The sequence below is a fragment of the Psammomys obesus genome, unplaced genomic scaffold (genome assembly GCF_907164565.1).
Source record: "Psammomys obesus unplaced genomic scaffold, mPsaObe1.curated_primary_1811, whole genome shotgun sequence".
Lineage (NCBI taxonomy): Eukaryota > Metazoa > Chordata > Mammalia > Rodentia > Muridae > Psammomys > Psammomys obesus.
Window position 1 is genome coordinate 972,006 of NW_026592510.1, and position 18,145 is coordinate 990,150.

Genomic DNA, 18,145 nt, shown 5'->3' on the forward strand with positions numbered 1-18,145 from the left:
AAGCTGGGCCCTCCCCCCATCAATCACCAAATAAGAAAACACCATCCAGGCTTGCCCATAGACCGACCTGACAGAGGCTTTTTTTTTTCATTTGAGGTTCCTTCTTCCCAAATGACTCTAGCTTGTATCTGGTTGACATAAAACTATCTGCTCCCTAATTTAATTAGGCTAGTACAAGGTTTCCAACTGCATAGTAAGTTAAATTGAATAATAATATGAAATTAATAATAAACAGTATGTTTTGCATGTCATTTACAACACGGCACATAATACAGCATGAATGCGCTGTAAGGTCTGGACTGTTCCTCATTCCACCGATGATGGAGTTCATAGTCATGAAACAGATGTGCTCTAGGTTCTATCTCCAGGAAGTGGCAGAGATGACCTTTGAACCCAGGTTAGCCTAATTCTAAACAGGAGCACTACCTCAAAAGTCTCCACTCTAGGAGGGGCTATGAAGTTACCCCTTATTTAATAATGAGCTTCCGGGGAGCGAAAGTAGCCTTATCTCGGTGTCCTGGCTTAGCAGCGTGCTCCCAGTGCGGTGTGCTAGCGTGAACGAGTCTCAAACGCTGCGCCGTCCCTCCTGGGTGAGAAGTTTCTAGATTAGCTTCACTTCTTTCCACGTGAGCACCAACATGACTCCCGAAGAATGCTGGGCCTCTGCTCAGAAGCCCCAATTCCACCCATGCCTTGCTGAGATTTCAGTTGTGTTCTCTAACCTGTGTCATTGTTGGCCACACAAAATGTGCCACTATCACTGTTCGTACTGTCACGAAGGAACTTCCTAGATCATGTGAGATGTGTATTTTATGTTTATTTGAAATGGGGAAAAAGATTAAAACTGCACACTGACAACAACCCTGCATGGATCTCTAACATCTAGATCAATCAATGATATTCAGTATGATTTACCATCTGTTCTATCTGATCACGCTTGTAAGACCCTTAGGTAAGTTTTTGGCCATTTAAGTATCAAATGCATGGAGGCAAAGGGCACAACTATCTTCTTCTTCAGTGATACCCCAGCCTTGAGGACAGTCTCTGTCGTGTGACAGGTGTACAGGTGTGTTGAAGGAATAGAAAAAAACATTGAAAACAGAGCAAGTGCATATAAGTCATGTTCAACTTAAAAGTACTGTACTAGCTAATAAGTTATCACGGAAACCATGGACTCTGATCTAACACATCATTCCTAATAACAGCAGCTGTTAGCATAAACAAGACGTTTAAATCCTTCGGGATGGTATCATTTCACTGCATGTGTTCTTATGAGCAATCTGAGAAAGAGCGCATCCGCTCTCACTCACTCCCGTGTCTGAATGGTCACTGTGGTTTCCTGGTACCTCCATCTCCAGTCTGTCAACTCTACCACGCCAGAGATCCCCTCTAGTCTATCTTTGCTGTCTCCTTGACTCCTCACATAGTACATGACAGAGAGTGGACTTTTGTGGCTCCGTATTTTTCTCTCTAAAAGTTGTGCTTCTCTTTTAGGCCATGGAAGAACTTGAAGACCGGGAGGGCTGGGAATACGCTTCCTTAATCGGCTGGAAATTCCACTGGACACAGCGCAGTTCAGACACCTTCCGCCGCAGACGCTGGAGGAGGAAAATGGCTCCGTCAGAAACACACGGTGCAGCTGCCATCTTTAAACTTGAAGGTGCCCTTGTAAGTAGCCAGAAGCTAACATGTAGAGGAAGGGTATGAGTAATATAGAAAACGCAGGCACAGAGGCTTGGTTTGCCAGATCAAAGAACCCAAATATACAGACGTAAGGGGGAGAAAAATAGAAGCCTGGCTCACAAATGACAGTTCCAGTGACAGCATGGTAGAGGGGGTAGGTGTTGGGGGTAGGGGCAGGTCGGTGGAAGAAATGAGTAGAAAATAGTAGTGGGTGATCTGTGCAACACAGTGGCCAAGAAACATTTCCACGGACTAGGGGGAATGCTCATCGGTTAAAGATGTTTGCTGTGCAAGCCTGGGGACCTAAGTTCAGATACCCAGCACCCACGTTAAAAAATAAAAAATCTGTGTATATGTGGCAGTGGATGACTGTCACCCAGCACTGAGGTGGGGGTGGCAGCAAGAGGAGTCAGGAAGGTCACTGGGGCTTTCCAGCAGCCAGTCTAGCCAAAAGCTAGTGAGATCTAGTTCAACGAGAGCCCCTGTCATGAGGGACAAGTGAGAGAACAGGACACCTGATGCCCTATTCTGCCCATACACATAGGGAAACATACATCCCCCACACATAGACACAAAAGAGAGGGAGAGAGGGATGAAGGGAGGGATGGTGGGAGTAAGGGAGGAAGGACCATTTTCAAGAACAGTTTTCTCTTCTGTGCTCTGACCCTGCCCCACTCTGCTACTTTTTGTCTTCCTTCTCCCACTCTTGGAGAACATCTATTCTTTCTCCTCTTCCCTTCTTTCAGCAGCAGGGTTTGGTAAGCCTGGACTTGAGGCGTTAGGATTGGCTTCCTTCCCCTGCTCTGTCACCTTCTAGCCAGGTGACTCTGAAGAAGTCACTCACTGTCCCAGGTGGTTCTCACATTGGAAAATGGTGACAAAAATATCTTCTGAAAGTCACCATTGCGGTTGCTTGTTATTCTCACCTCTTGGTTAGCTTAGTTTTAGGTGATGATGGTGGGTGATGATGATAGATGGTGATGATGATGATGGGTGATGATGATGATGATGGGTGATGATGATAGATGGTGATGATGATGATGGGTGATGATGATAGATGGTGATGATGATGCTGCTGATGATGCTGATGATGATGGATGATAATGATGACGACAATGGTTTTCTCTTTCTTTAGGGCGCAGACACCACAGAGGATGGAGATGAGACGAGCCTGGAAAAGCACAAGCACAGTGCCACCACTGTGTTTGGAGCGAACACTCCCATTGTTTCCTGTAATTTCGACAGTAAGTTTTAAACACAGCTGTGAATTCTGGGCCTGCCACTTTTGTCTCTGGAAAAACTCTTTAGATCATCAAGTGTTATAAAAAAAAATCTTAAATGAGGGTAACTTTTAATTTCTTCACTTAATGTTTTTTTTTAAAAAAACTACATCATATTTGGGATGAAGAATGATCAAATCACTGATTTTAATGTCTGCCTAAAATGTACTCATTCTGGCTAGAAAACCCTAAATTATTATCTTAGTTATGGGGGGAGAAGGCTAAAATTTTAAGGAAAGTCTGGTCTCAATGGCAGCCTTCAAGAATTTCAGAATGTTATTAATAATGGCACATGTTTTCATAGGTATTAATATGTACAGATATTCAACCATTCATGGTTCTGGAATTCATGTGTTTAGTCACGATACTCTGCTACTCCTCAAACTGTGTGTGTGTGCATGTGTGTGTACATATATGTGAATGTGTGTGCATTAATAAGAGGAGTTGGAACAAGTTTAAAAGTCAAAGAGACGTTCACCAGACATGGATCTAGCATTGCCCTGAGACCTTGCTCAGTGAGGCCCAGGCTGCCCTGGGTCTGTGCTGAGCAGCCTTTCATTAAACCCCGGAAGTTCACAGTAGGACTACTGTTCTCCTCATAGCCATGCTGGCATTGGAATTGTTATAGCAGTTACATATTTGGTCTTGTTTTCTCTTTGGAGGCAGTGTTTCTGTGTGTAATCCGGGTTGCCTCCGCCCCTCGCATGCTGGGATTATAGGTGTGCAGCATCATACCTGGAATACGGTGCCTTAAGTGCACTCCTGTTATATTTTTACACTCCCCGGCCTCTTAGAGAGATAAGATCCATCCTAAGACTTTGTGCCAACCTTCCTTACAAACTGTCTCAATACATACGTACATACATGTGATGAACTTCAGTTTAGAAATTAGACACAATAACAAGAGTGGTAACTAATAATAAATATGGAAGTTATTAAAACGTCCTATAACTAAATGGCTACTCTTGTGCTTTGGGCCTTTATTAAATAAACAAGGGTTACTTAACATAATCGATACGATGCTACTACATCAGTAAGTTTGATAACTGATAAAAGGAACTATTGAGTGACTAACAGGCAGGCAGCCTGTACAGCATGGACACGCTGGACAAAGGCATGACTCACATCCCAAATGAGATGCAGCTGGGTGCTTTGAGAGGGCTCCCACTGCAGGGCTTGCAATATGAAACTTGTGAACTGTTTATTTCGGACTGTTTCCACTTGACGTTTGTGACCGGAGATGGACTACGGGCAACTGAAATATTAAGAAGTGAAAGCGCAGGTTAGGGGACTCCTGTAAGTGTTCTTTTGTAAGAAACAACTGTGTTGGGGATATTTGAGTTCTGTGCTGCAGGGAAATAGATCAAGTGGCTCAGGTGTCTGAAACATGTATCGCCTCCCAAAAGTTCAGAAAAATCTTGCTAACAGTGTCCTATTTTTTGTCACCCTCTTCTTTTCAGGGGTCTATATATACCACCTGCGCTGCTACATTTATCAAGCGAGGAACCTCTTGGCTTTGGACAAAGACAGCTTTTCAGGTGAAGGGAAAATCCCTAACACCCTATTACATGGCAGGCTAGGGTGGGTCTCCTGCTCATCACGTGATTTTTGTGTCTCGTCTCGTTTTTATTTCATACACTAAAACCCTAGTCATACGGAGACCACTTTGGTATACTTGAAGGAAAGGGCCCAGGCATTGCTTAAGGGATTATTGACTTTAAGAACCGTTGCTGCGTGCTAGGAGACTCACAGTGCTTGAACACTAATAATCACCGATTAAGCACTAACGTGCTGTGAAGGGCAACTTCCGTGTTCCCTGTGAGCACGGCTGTGCTTTAAACCTGGGTGCTGGGCCAGTGTAACGTACACTTTTTGGTTATATAATCTCAAGATGCTAAAAAAGATCACACCCTTAACTCATTAGCCCATGGAACCCGGCTGTGAGCCACTTGTGGTTTATTTTCGCCTCCTCTGCTGCCGTCCCTGACCCTCACTCCCACCCCCAGCTATAGTCACTTTCTATGTGACTATGAGATTTCACTATCCCCACATTGGTGCTTCACCTGGGTTTGGCTCTGCTCCTTCCTCTGCCTGTGCAGATAGCACAGGAGCAGTTCCATGCTGAGAACCGCAAGCCAGCGAAGCTTGCCTGGTTCTTCTATGGAAACAGCTCTCAAAACACTTGCCTGGTACGATCGGGCACTGGGATCTGTGTCCCCGGCACTCTTCTCACCCAGCATTTGTGAATTATTTCCTTTCCTAATAAGTTAGATCAGATTAGCTAGATGTAGTCTATAAATTAGATCTCGATCTGTAAGTCACATCAAGATTATCCTGGTCTGTGTGGAACAAAGCTTCAAAAGGTTTTCAAGAACGTTTTCAAGCATTGTCCAGCAGGGGGCACTCCCTCACTGTAGATCCAATCAGAATTCTTCCCTGGTGTTTGCCGCAGAGTCTAAGCACATTTCTCACAGTTGGAGATACAAGATTGATGAATGGGACAAAAAAAAAAAAGGTTTAGTGTGATGTCGGCCTGCAATGTTATAACCTTCCCCACTCCTTGGCATACACAGGGGCTTCAAGTTAGACGTTGTTCTATTGCTGGAATAAGTCACCTCTCTAGTGAGCTGTGAAAAAGGTTTAGTGTAGTTATTTGTCATGTAGGAGGTCACGCAATACTTCCTGGAACATAACTATTCCACTCCCAGTGCATGGAAACAGTTTTTCTGCTCTTGCGTGCTGTAAATTCTGAGAGCCGCTGAGCCTTTGCTATCTACTGCTATATTCTCGAAACCCAGCACACAGATATAAAACTTTACGTGTAGATAGCAGTAGGAACAAATGCATGGAGTAAACGTGTTTATCACTTTATCAAAACATTAGAAGCAAACACCTAAAAATAACGTATTTATCAGCGGAGTGGATAATAGGCTCTGTCTTAAGCAGCTCGTGTTCCTCACGTCACCTCCTCCTCTACGCACTGGAAAAAAGATGTTACTTTCGTGGCACAGAGGAAGGAACCAAAGTTTAAGAAGATTAGATCTTTTTCTTCCCAGATCATGGGGCAAGGCCTTGACACAAGATGTGTCAAGTTTATACTCTAGATAATGCATGTGAAAGACCATGTGGCCAGTTAACCTGGATGAGGTTAAGTATACTCCAGAGAGACAATCCTTTGCACACATTGGGGTTCCCTTCGGGTGCTTCTGACTCACCACGATACCTTCCTCTGTGCCGCCCTGCTTTCTAGAGTTCTTGTCTTCACATAGGTAGTGAAAGTACATGCCCACGATGTCCAGAAGAGAAGTCTCTGCTTGAAATGAGCTGCTCTGGGAAGGCAGACTTCACCACAATTCTACTGTTACTATCTTTTTCTGTCCTAGATCCATATGCTCACATCTCCTTTCTCCATCGAAGCAAAACCACCGAGATCATCCACTCCACCCTGAACCCCACCTGGGACCAAACAATTATATTTGATGAGGTTGAAATCTTCGGGGAACCCCAAACAGTTCTACAGAACCCACCCAAAGTTGTCATAGAGCTTTTCGACAATGACCAAGTGGTAGGTGATAGGAAATTTCAAGGAGACCTGAGGGCATAGTAAAGGCCTGAAGAGTTGTTTGACCAGGACTTTGAGTGTGGTTTCCTTTTCTAGGGCAAAGATGAATTTTTAGGGCGAAGCACTTGCTCTCCTTTGGTCAAACTGAACTCAGAGACAGACGTCACGCCTAAGCTTCTCTGGCATCCAGTTATGAATGGAGACAAGGCTTGCGGGGATGTTCTTGTAACAGCAGAGCTCATCCTGAGGAACAAGGTATCACTCTGCTGTTGCTCACATAGCCCTCAAGAGGCCGCTCTGCTTAAAGGAAAGAGAAGTATTGACAGCCTGTGTTTGTTTCGCAGGATGGCTCCAACCTCCCCATTCTTCCCTCTCAGAGGGCACCGAACTTATACATGGTCCCACAGGGGATCAGGCCTGTGGTTCAGCTCACTGCTATTGAGGTAGGGGTCCCCTCCAAGTTTTACTCCATCAAACCAAAGGGTGTGGCTATAAAACAAGGACCATTAATGCAAGGAATGGCATCCTGCTGCATGTTTTCTTGCTGTCTCTCACTTCCTATAAAATCTACCCCCCCCCCCAATAGAAATAGTTATAGAAAATGAAAATCTTAACAGAGCAACAAGAAGCAGATTTCTGAGATTAGGGGGAATTCGCTGGAGAAAGAGAAGATGTTCCAAGAGAAAGTGCCTATGTGAACAGAGAGAAGGCCAGCAAGGGAGAGAGAGGTGGGGACGAAGAAAGCATGGGGACAGTGGTGATGTGAAGATAGTTGTGGCAGACACAGGCTGGTGGAGATAACCTCATGGCTAGATAGACAGTGTCCTGAAAAGGTGAGCACTGTGGGTTCTGCCGTTTTGTGGGGCATCCTCGAAGACAGACACAGGAAGCTTCAAAACAACAGCTACCAGTTTGGAGCGCTTGCAAGTCACTTACCATCCAAGAGGCTTATGGCTGGTCCTCCAGATTGTCCCCCAGAAGGTCACAGCATGAGGCCTGCTTGCAGAGGGGGCATAGAGACACTGACCAGCTGGTCAGCACTGACAGCCACTCGGATTTCTCATTAGCTGTCTGATAGAAGGAAAGGGCCAAAACCACATTCTCTGCATTTCCACAGGCTCCTAAAGATGATAGTCACCAGTATTTTAGACAAGTGTGCATCACTCCATCCTAAAGACTGGACTGGTGATGGAGAGTAGATATATATGTATGTAAGTGTGTCAGGTTTCCTTCCCTTCTCTTTAACTTGTTTCCCCAGATTCTAGCTTGGGGCCTAAGAAATATGAAAAACTACCAGATGGCTTCTGTCACATCCCCCAGTCTCGTGGTGGAGTGCGGAGGGGAAAGAGTAGAATCGGTGGTGATCAAAAACCTTAAGAAGACGCCCAACTTCCCAGGCTCTGTTCTCTTCATGAAAGTGGTATGGTGTCTAGATTCTTCGGGAGCCCACGGGTGTTCGTCTCTGAAATGTGAACATACACCCTTCCACAGCTGATTCAGTTCCAGAACTGGACAGACAGAAACCCAGCCTCATAGCAAGCACGTCAGACTTCTCCCTCCTTACAGGATCTGTAGCCAGTTTCTGAAGGCTTAGAGCAGCTCCAGAGATTAGAAAGAATTTATGAGCAGTACTTGTTTCTCCAGTGTTTGCTGTCTATTGCAGGCCCCTTAGCCAACCCCTCAAGGCAGACTATAGACTCTGAGAAGTGCAGTTGCGCATAGACTGGAACCTTCCTGCTAGGGTCTGGATGTCTGGGGAAGGAGAGCTGTGGGGGACCGCAGTGCTGGTGACAGGCATGGCCCTAGTCTGTGACTAGGTCCGTGGCGTGGAACCTTCTTTGATCCTTTGAAGTTACCTCTGATTACTAAAAGTGTGAGGTGTCAGATAAAACTCCCATGCCTCCTCCACCTGTAACAACCAGAGCAAGAGGAAACCACCCCCAACTTGTTTATTTTTAAAGAAATTAAAGCCTTACCTTTTTTTGTTTGTTTGTTTGAGACAGGGTTTCTCTGTGTATCCCTGATTGTCCCAGAACTAGCTCTGTAGACCAGGCTGGCCTTGAACTCACTTGCTTCTACCTCTTGATTGCTAGAACTAAAGATGTATAAGACAACCACCTGGCAATCCTTAACTTTTATAAATAAAAAAAAAATCATTTTACATTGCTATATAAGAGATTACAATAAGGACATTTCCTTAAATCACAAGGATGAGAGACGAGAACTGTCCCATTCCTTTTCCCTGGCTCAGTCATTTTCCATCATGTCCCCAACACACTACCCTTGAACTGTGGGGTCATGTGGTTTAACCTCTCATTTCGCAGCTGAGGCAGCTGAGGCCTAGAAAGGAAAAATGGCTTGCTTGGCCTCATAGCAAGTGTGCATCCTTGCTGCCTCAGCAACCATGCTCTGATTTCATCTACAACTCTAGCTCAGTGCAAGGCGCGTCCACCGCCCTTTCTTCGCTATGGAAGAAACAAAAACGTTAACTAATGAATACAGGAGGACACAGCAAGTGAGTGGCCAGAGCTGGGCCTGGGGTCCTTGCACTTTAAAGCCTGAACCCTTCCCCCCCTCCCCCCGATTCTGCAGATGGACAGCCATATGGACGTATAGAGCAAGAATCCCTAGCTAGTCACGGCTAAGACGCTCTGCCCATCTTTGTGTGCCCCCGCCCCTCCTCCCCTTTCCACTCCTAGTCCTAGCTTTGGTCAACAGATGTGAGAGGAGGCAGTCAGGAAACCCCATCCTCTATTCCCGTGCAAGGCCAGTGACAGACATTTACCCAAACCACAATCAAGCTTCTGGGCCAGCCGTGCTCTCTAATCAGGGCTATGTCATCCAAGCCCCCACATTCCAGGCAAAACGAGCACCTCATTTTGGCTTTGAACTTCCAGCACTGAGGAATTCCCGGCCTGTTTTTTCCCTTGAAGGTTCATTTATGGCTCTACCATAAATTGCCCCTCAGGAAGAAGATTGTGGGAGGAGAATGAGGTCAGTGACTAAGACTCATTCTACACTCTTCTCGCCAAGTGCACTCTAAAGTGCCTCACATACGGATGGCATAACTACTATTAATGATGAAGCAGTGAGGCATAAAGGGTTAGAAAAGTCCCCTGAGGTCATGCTCTCTGTGACAGCAGAGGTAGGATTTGATCTCCCGGGGCTGGGCCCAGAGAGGATGTGCTAAGCCCTGAGCTGCTTACCAAGCACCTCAGTCATGGAAATACTTATGGAAGGTCCCCTGGGTTATACGTAGTGGGCAAAAGGAATTTGGGCTGGTCCCCTGGAGGAACTGACCAGCAGAGCGGTCCCTGTTAGATCTTGAAAAGAGAAACGATGCCTGTTTTTGTGATCCCTAGTTCTTACCCAAGGAAGAATTGTACATGCCTCCACTGGTGATCAAGGTCATCGACCACAGGCAGTTTGGGCGGAAGCCTGTGGTTGGCCAGTGCACCATTGACCACCTGGACCGCTTCCGCTGTGATCCGTACACAGGAAAGGAGGATATTGTGCCGCAACTAAAAGGTACGCCTGTAGGCAAGTCTGTACGTTACACTTTTGAGCTTTTCATGCTTGGTCTGGTTGAGTCTTAACAAAGCATATCATTGTCTAGATGCTACAGAGGAAGAAAGGTCTGATTTATAGTGAACTAGGTAATTCTAGGGAATTCCCTAGTGAACTAGGGAAATAGAAATAGCTGGGGGTGCAACAAGCCTGGACTCTTGGGGTACTTTGAGGGGCCAAATCCAGTGCTCTTTCAAGAGGCCACCCTCTGGCCTGCCTTGCTCCTGCATAAACATAGGATGTCTTCTGAGGGACATCTTGTTGCCTACTACATGAACTTTTCTATTTGCCTTTGAAGAAGAATCTTGGGAACTCAGGGTATGCTGTTCCCACATCAGCAACAGAGATGGAGACATTTGGCCTCTGTCAAATGGTTATTGAACATTCATAGAATGTCATTCATTGGCCTAAATGTTAGGGACCAAAACTATCTTGTCTTCAAAGTGTGTGGGCCCAGCGAGGAAATGAGCGTGTGCAGGTCAGTGCTGTGAACACTTTCATGTAGGGACACAGGACTTCCTATGTGTGGAGACAGGGATCCATCCCGTCCATGAGCCGTGATGGAGGAGCTTTCTCCCTTTCTAAATGACAGGGTTTTTCTTTATAGTACAGGATGACCTTGGACTCTGTATTTACCTCCCTCCCCTTCTTAAATGCTAGAGTTCCTGGTTTGTTTTTTTTTCCGTCCAGCTCTAGGGAGGAGCTTGCAATTCCAAGTTACTGTGTCTGTGGGCCTGCTTCATTGATGCTTGACAAATATGTTGTGAAGTCATTAGAAAGACATCCCATTGGTATCCATACAGAAAAACATTAAATGATTTACCTTAAATCATGTAGTCAGTGTGTAAGGATAGGGAAGGCTCTAATATTTAATTTAGACTTCAATAATAAATAGCTAATGATACAGTGTTTTGCTCTTACCCTTTCAATAGATACTTGTTTTTAGTTTACCATGTGCTTAATAGTGTGATAAGTGCTGTACTTAATTAATACTGTGGTAAGGCTGTACTTAATACTGTGGTAAGGGCTGGGGACTCAGCCAAGATACCAGACAGTTTGGCTTCGTGAGTTTAGACCTCGGTGGAGAAGTAGAAAGTTCTACTCGTCTACCCCTGGAAAGTCTTTTCAAGCTAGCAAGAACAAAATGGATGTCTTCTGTTTAAGCAGGAATGCCACAGATCAGTCCTGGTTAAGCCTCCAAAAGGCTTGGTGTTGGTATAACAGAGCCTCTAAAACCTATCTGCACACACACACATATCTATATATGTAGACATACACACACACACACACACATATATATATATATGAACATTTTGTGTTGAATTTGATGATCCATAAAATACTACATTTTCTTATAACAGTGAGGATTATAGCCCCAGATCTCATTTATTTGAGGCTAAAAAATGGACAGAAAACATTTTCCTGGCATTTTTCTATTGGTTTAATGATAGGCCGTTCATTGGTCCCATATGTGAAGTTGTTAGGAAGGTACAAATGCTACAGACTTCCCTGGCCACAGAAGAGAAAAATCTTGTCTTAAAAAAAGTAACAGATTGAGGCCTACAGGATGAGCCTTGAGTGGCCTGATCTGAAAGAATGGGCTGTTTTCTGTCCTGTCCAGTGAGACTTTGCTTACTGGAGTGTAGCTAGCAACGTGAAAAACTGACACTTAGGGAGAAATTTGCCTACAGAGATATTCATGCAACCCTGTCCATCTGGCTCTTGGGTCCTGCCTGACGGAAGTGAACCAAGTTTCAGGTGAGCTTATCTTGGAAGCTTTTAGGCTACTCATCTATCTAAAGGTCCCAGGTAGATACAAAACTCCACCTTAAAACAACTGGCATACCGCAGATGCTCAGTAAATGTCAGTTTCCTTCACTACCCGAAGTGTTTCTCTGCTAGTTACTGTGTGCCTACTTTTCCCTGGGCTCTGAGGTGACTGATAACAAGGACTAGGCTTTAAACTGACTTCCATCCAAGGCGCAAGCTGAAGCAAATGGCCTGATTTCTTACAGCTTCTGTTTGTGTTTTTATATTTAAAATGGAGATAGAGCATATTTTAAGACTTGTCAAATGGCTAAATGAGATCATGTAAACAAGGTGCTTAGTTAGCCCAATGGGCATAGTAGATACCATTCCCATAGTCCCTTCCTTCCCATCGTTCATGTCCTATATGTCCAATGCCTGCGTAGGTTACGGGAAGGTCTTTCCGCTTGGTAAAGTGTGTTCTGTCTGGATTCTGACCTAGGATCTTTTGGGGTCTTCTCCAATTAAAAATGATGCTCCTGTGACCTCCCCACCCCCAACCCCTGGATCAGGCTGGGCCCTTGGCACCTGCCTTTATCTGAGTGAGATAAACCTGGTGCCTCCAGGGTCTGTGCCTAAGCCTCTGTTCTTACTCCAAAATCCAGAGCTACATACATCTGAGAAACGCATGCAAGGTCGGAGCCTGGGCCTCCTCCCTCTGTGTGCACTGGGATATCAAAGGCAGAGTAGACAACAGCAGCTTCAGACCAAGGGAAACAAATTCATCCCTGCTTTGACTCTTCCTTTCTCTCCCCTCCCCCTCCCTTCCTCTCTCTAATCACCCTCTCTGTCCTCTTTCTTCCTCCACTCCTCTTCTGCGTTTCATATTTCATTTCCCAAGAAAATGAGGCTCTTTTAGATGCAGATTTGCCATCCTTATGCCCGGCCCTACACAATCAACACAATCTTTTTATTTTATTTTATTCACTTTACATCCTTGTAGCCCCATCCATCCTCCCCTTCCAGCCCCACCCTTCTTTCTTCCCCTTCCTCCTTCCCCTTTTCCTCAGAAGAGGGGAGCTCCCTTTCCCATCCACCCCAGCTTATCAAGTTGCTTCAGGACTGATTGTGTCCTCTTTCCCTGTGGCCTGGCAACAACACAATCTATTATAATTATTTTTTTTATCACTCTGGATGTGTATCTCTCTATCTCTGTCTCTCTCTGTGAGTGTGTGTGTGTTGTTATGTGGAGGGTAAAAGGCCACTTGCAGGAATCAATTCTGTCCCTTCCACTGTGTAGGTCCAGAGAATCTAGCACTTTTCCTTGAAGAGCTATGTTCTCTGGTCTTCAACACAGATCTTTTTCAAGCACTTGTTATGTGTAGGAATGAAGTTAACTACACAAAACTAGGAAAGATGGGCCACACAGTCCCTTATAAAATATCTAAAACCATATCCTATTCTGAGGTGGTGGTCATTGGTGGGGTCATTTTCTATATTCAAATATGGTGCCCCATCGAAAAGTCTCAGCCAGATGAACTCTACCTTCTATCCTGTGGCTGCTCAGCCTGAACATGGACTAAAATGACCTCTAGTCTGTTGTTCCAAGTGTCCTAGATGACGGAGCTCTTTACCTTGCAGCCTCCCTTATGTCTGCACCCCCGTGCCGGGATGTCGTTATTGAAATAGAAGACAGCAAACCATTACTGGCTTCTAAGGTAGGTTGTATTTCAGATGTCTAAGCAATTGGTGAGCTCAGACAACCATTCAAGGCTATTACAATGTCAGTCATCACACCAATGTACAAGGACTGAACGGAGACATCCGAATCTTGTATTCATCCATAGTTACGGTAACATTGCATCAACCAGGGCTTCTTAAAGTGTTTCCACTTATAATCCCTTTTCATCTGAGAAAATTTTTACACAACCTCAGGTGTATAGGTGTATAAAATAAAGTGTACAAGTCAAACATATACTGATAATTATAAAAAAAATGTAAATAATTCTTTGCTACATATAATTTTACCATTCGTCTAAGACAAAATCAGGTTTGTGTTCTAATGGGATAGACGTGCTTGTTAATTTTTACATAAAGGATTAAACCTCAGCTGGATATGTAACACTGCAGAACATAGATGCAGAGCATCATTAACATTTTTCCGGGTTGGTTAACATTTTTGTTTTATAGTCATCAGTGCTGAGACTCTGCTTTGCATAAGTGTGTAGTGCTAATACAAAATGGCAGAAGTCTCTTTAGGGCCATTTCAGAAATGGTTGGAAATTCTGTCTTAATTCCAAGCCAAAATTCACTTAACTTTTTTTTTTCTCTCCTAATGAAACTGAAATCAGTAACTCAAAGAGGAATCTTTAAACAATCAAACATTCTAACATAACGCAATCCAAAGATACACTAGCTTGATACTTAGATGGTAAAGGAAGATGGCAGGAAACTGTCTTGTCTCCATCACCCATATGTGTCTATGAGCGCAGGGAACCTGGTATGCAAAAATACTGCAGTTCATAGCATACACTAGGCCCAGCTCTGGGCTGAGGCTTTTCAGGCGGTCTTCCCTGGTGTTGTATGGTGTGACTGCACGCACAGTGCAAAAACTCACCGGTTCTAAGTTCAGAACCAAGGCCGCAGTGGAGTTGCATGTGCTATGGATAAGCATTGCCAGAACCACCTTGGATTCATTACACATTTTATTTTTAGTTGCTGCACATTCGGAAACCTCTCACTATTGCCTAACTTTCGGTCACTTCCCCTCCCCCTATCCAGGTACTCAGCCCCAAATGAGGTCATAGCCTCCAATTAAAGAAGCTAGGGGTCTGGATTCAGTCCCCACTGGTCAGTCACCTAGGACACTTAAAACAGTACCCAGGGACGTGATTCAAATCTATCTGTGCAGATCTGAGAACCAACGTGGGGAGCAGCCCAAGTGATAGCATGTGTTGGAAGTTTCTAGAGAAAACCGAAACATGGCAACAGTCAGGGCAGGCATGTCAGGGTTTTTCCTCGTGAGGAAGGATTGTCATGATTTGAAATGACCCTATTTGTCAGTATACGGAATACCCTGGGTTTTCTTATTCACTCAGTTGGTGGGAATCCTTACTCAGAACCCGGTCTGAAAATGATCCAGCCACTTCTACAGGAAGGCACAAGAGAGCTTCAACCCAGAAAAAAGAAAACACCAAATAGCTCACTGTTTCTCTTGGCATCTATGATAAACTCTCACAGCATGTTTTAATATGCAAACTGGCTGGAGAGTGCACATGATTGCACTTTAATGTGTTAGGTCCATAAACGGTACCTTTTAGAAAACCCACTTCTTTCCCACTCCATTAGACTCACTAACAATTGGACCATACTAAATGTGGGCTCCACAGCCAGCACTGGATGGCTGTATGTTTGAGTCTAGTATGTGGCAATTCTACATGCTCACAGATGACAGTATCAAATTCCCAACGCCATAGGGCAACATGACTATGTTCACTTATTGAAAATAACCCCAATTAGTCTCAATAAGTCAGTAGTTCCCTAGGGAGAAGTTATGTGTAATAGACTTAAGACTTTTCACGGTGATTTTCGCAACTGCTCTGGGAAAAGGCAGCGTAAGAGCCTCTTTGATAATCTGCCTCTGGCTTACCATCAACCATTGCCAATCATCATTCCTGGGCCTTCTGTGTACCCAGTCATCCTCAGTACTACTGGGGAGCAAGGAAAATAATGCCAGCACTACTCCTTTTCTGACAGTGCCTGGGCTAGGCTACCCTAGGAACACAGTATGAAACAAAGGTCTGTTTGCATCAGCTTTTAGCCAGGAGGAGTAGCAGGCTTGGGGACGGTAGTGTCAAGTCATTCCCTCCACACTACAAATGGCTATAATCAGCTTGCTCCCTCACACCCACTTGAGGTACTCCGTGTCAATGAGAAAACGTGGGGATCTCCTCTAAACATTCAAGGTAGACCTCACACATCTCTGCCAAGTCCAGTGAGCAATGCTGAGCTTTGGAAGAGCCAAAGACAAGCCCGCTAATGTCCTTTATCACGTGTATCACTTGTACATGTAATGTACACATATGAGCACTAACTCAGTTTAGACTTTGTGTCTGGATAAACTGAACGAGTCTAAACTAACTGCTGTTGCTGAGGGCTGGAGCCTGAGTCTGTCCGTGCTGGCCTCATGCTCTATGATGTCTAACGCTTACCGGACGAGCTTAGCACTATCGAAAGGAAAGCAGGAAGTGAGGATGTGGGGGCAGGGGGCAGATCGGTCAAGTGTGAGGTAGACAGCACAGACATTCCTTCGTGGCCATCTCAACGGTTGCCTTCCAATTCCAGTGCTTAAGCAATGTGTCAACAGCACTCAGCAAAATGGCTTCTCCAAGGACAGTGCATGTATGTATGATCTGATGCATAAGGCTGCATCGACTGGGGCAGCTTGGTGTCAGGGCTTGAATTCCTCTGGGCTCTATTAATAGATTTTGGAGTGAAAGGTGATCTTTAGACAAATAATATGATTTTAAGCTGAAGGGAAGGCTGCTTCGTGCCACATAGTGCTTTGAACTGGATTTTCAAGTGCATTTATTAGATTGAATAATGAAAGTCAATGAGTTGCTGTCCCTCCTTTTCCACATAATGAGCAAGCAGGCATGAAGGAATCCTCCTGGGCTAACCCTGAAATTTAAAGTCAGCAACTTGTCTTGGATGCTCTTTAAACACAGCCTGTTCTTTTCTCTAAATCAGTTCTGTACAGTGGAAAATAAATGTGAAGAAACAAAATATCTGAATTCAAAACCATTGAGAACGTGAAAAGATTTTTTTAAAATTCCTCTCTCTCCAAAATCTCACTTCAACTGTGATTACTTAACCCTAATCTTGCTTCGGAGTAAATCTGATAAAAAGAATTGACACATCTCCTTCTCTCTGCCTCCCTTGGCAGTTCTGTGTGACAAGAGTCAGTCTAGATAGAAATACTGAGGACCTGCAGAAGCCGGGTGGCTTTCCGCACAGCGGCCACAGATGTGCAGCAGGGAGAGGGGTGGGAGTTCACGAAAGAGCACTATTGTCTCAAACTAGCCCAGAGGGTGAGCTTGGCCAGTGTCCCAGCAAGTGCCAGGAGAAAACACAAACTCCCAACAAACTCCAGCTCTGCCTTCTCTCACTCCTGGACAGGCCCTGACACTAGGGGCAAATCGTCCATGCAGAATTTCAAGTGGACAGATTTGGCTAATGAGAAACCTGACGTCCTTGTATCAGAAGAATCTTCTCATTACCAGTATTTAGGCGGTATTCTCACATATGCACGGGGGGAACACAGAAAAGGTTACCCTGAAGACCTGCAGTCACACACACCTTGTGACAAGAGAGTTCTTGAAGGGATGAAAATGAGATTGTGTTGAGGATATGTTTTTGGAGCTATGTGGAATGAGGGGTTGGGGGCGGGGTGATGAGTAACTCCCAAACACCCTTCCTGAGCACTCATGGTGTTGGCCAATCACAGTGTAGTCCAACCCCACTAAAAAAACATGGCGAATACCTCCAAGCCATTCAAGTACTATGTGTGGAACTCCTTGGCGTATTTTCAGAGAAGGAATCTAAGATACGTCCAATGATGAGATGATCTTGACTAGAATAATTAGATAATCTGTTAAATGTTGGTAATATAAAGTATGCAAGAAAATAATGTTTCTTATTCTCTTTCTCTTTGAACCTAATGTTCATGGGATCTTAATCCAAACATCCACTTGACCCGTATATGGTTTTCTGTGCTACTGACCTCATATGTGCAGCTATCAGAAAAGGTAACTATTGTAGATATTGGGGGGAAGGGTTGGTTTTTTTGAAACAGGGTTTCTCTGTGTAGCCTCGGCTGTCCTTGGTCTTGCTTTGTAGACCAGACTGGCCTTGAAGCCACAGTGATCCTCCCTCCTGCCACTGCCTCCCCAAGTACTGGGATTACAGGCACCACCAAGCCCACTTATCGTACATATTTTTGCACATCATGGGGTGAGAGCTGTTGCTCGGCAGTAGAGAGCTTGGCTTTGTACATGCAAGGCCCTTGGTTCAATTTTCAGCACATGTATCTTTCTGCCTTTGGTATATAAAGTCTTTTCCTAAGTCCAGGGATAGATTGATGGTCTGCAAAGAACATGTAACTCATTATAACTGTATACACATACACACATACATGTATACACATATGCATGAATATAATATAAAAACATATACAAAGATACACATGGATATGAGCATTTACTTATGCAGATAAATCTGTAAATATTCCCCCATGTACAAATGAGAA

General features: G+C 44.6%; 1 protein-coding gene across 1 annotated transcript in view; it reads left to right on the forward strand.

The window, feature by feature from the left end:
- Myof (myoferlin) overlaps positions 1-18,145 on the forward strand; it is a 104,367-nt gene that overhangs the window by 60,673 nt on the left and 25,549 nt on the right. Inside the window, 10 exon segments of the mRNA XM_055614162.1 lie at positions 1,495-1,668; positions 2,819-2,927; positions 4,424-4,501; positions 6,347-6,528; positions 6,622-6,780; positions 6,870-6,968; positions 7,784-7,945; positions 9,888-10,053; positions 13,480-13,556; positions 17,634-17,645. Coding sequence (XP_055470137.1) covers positions 1,495-1,668; positions 2,819-2,927; positions 4,424-4,501; positions 6,347-6,528; positions 6,622-6,780; positions 6,870-6,968; positions 7,784-7,945; positions 9,888-10,053; positions 13,480-13,556; positions 17,634-17,645 — 1,218 coding nt within the window.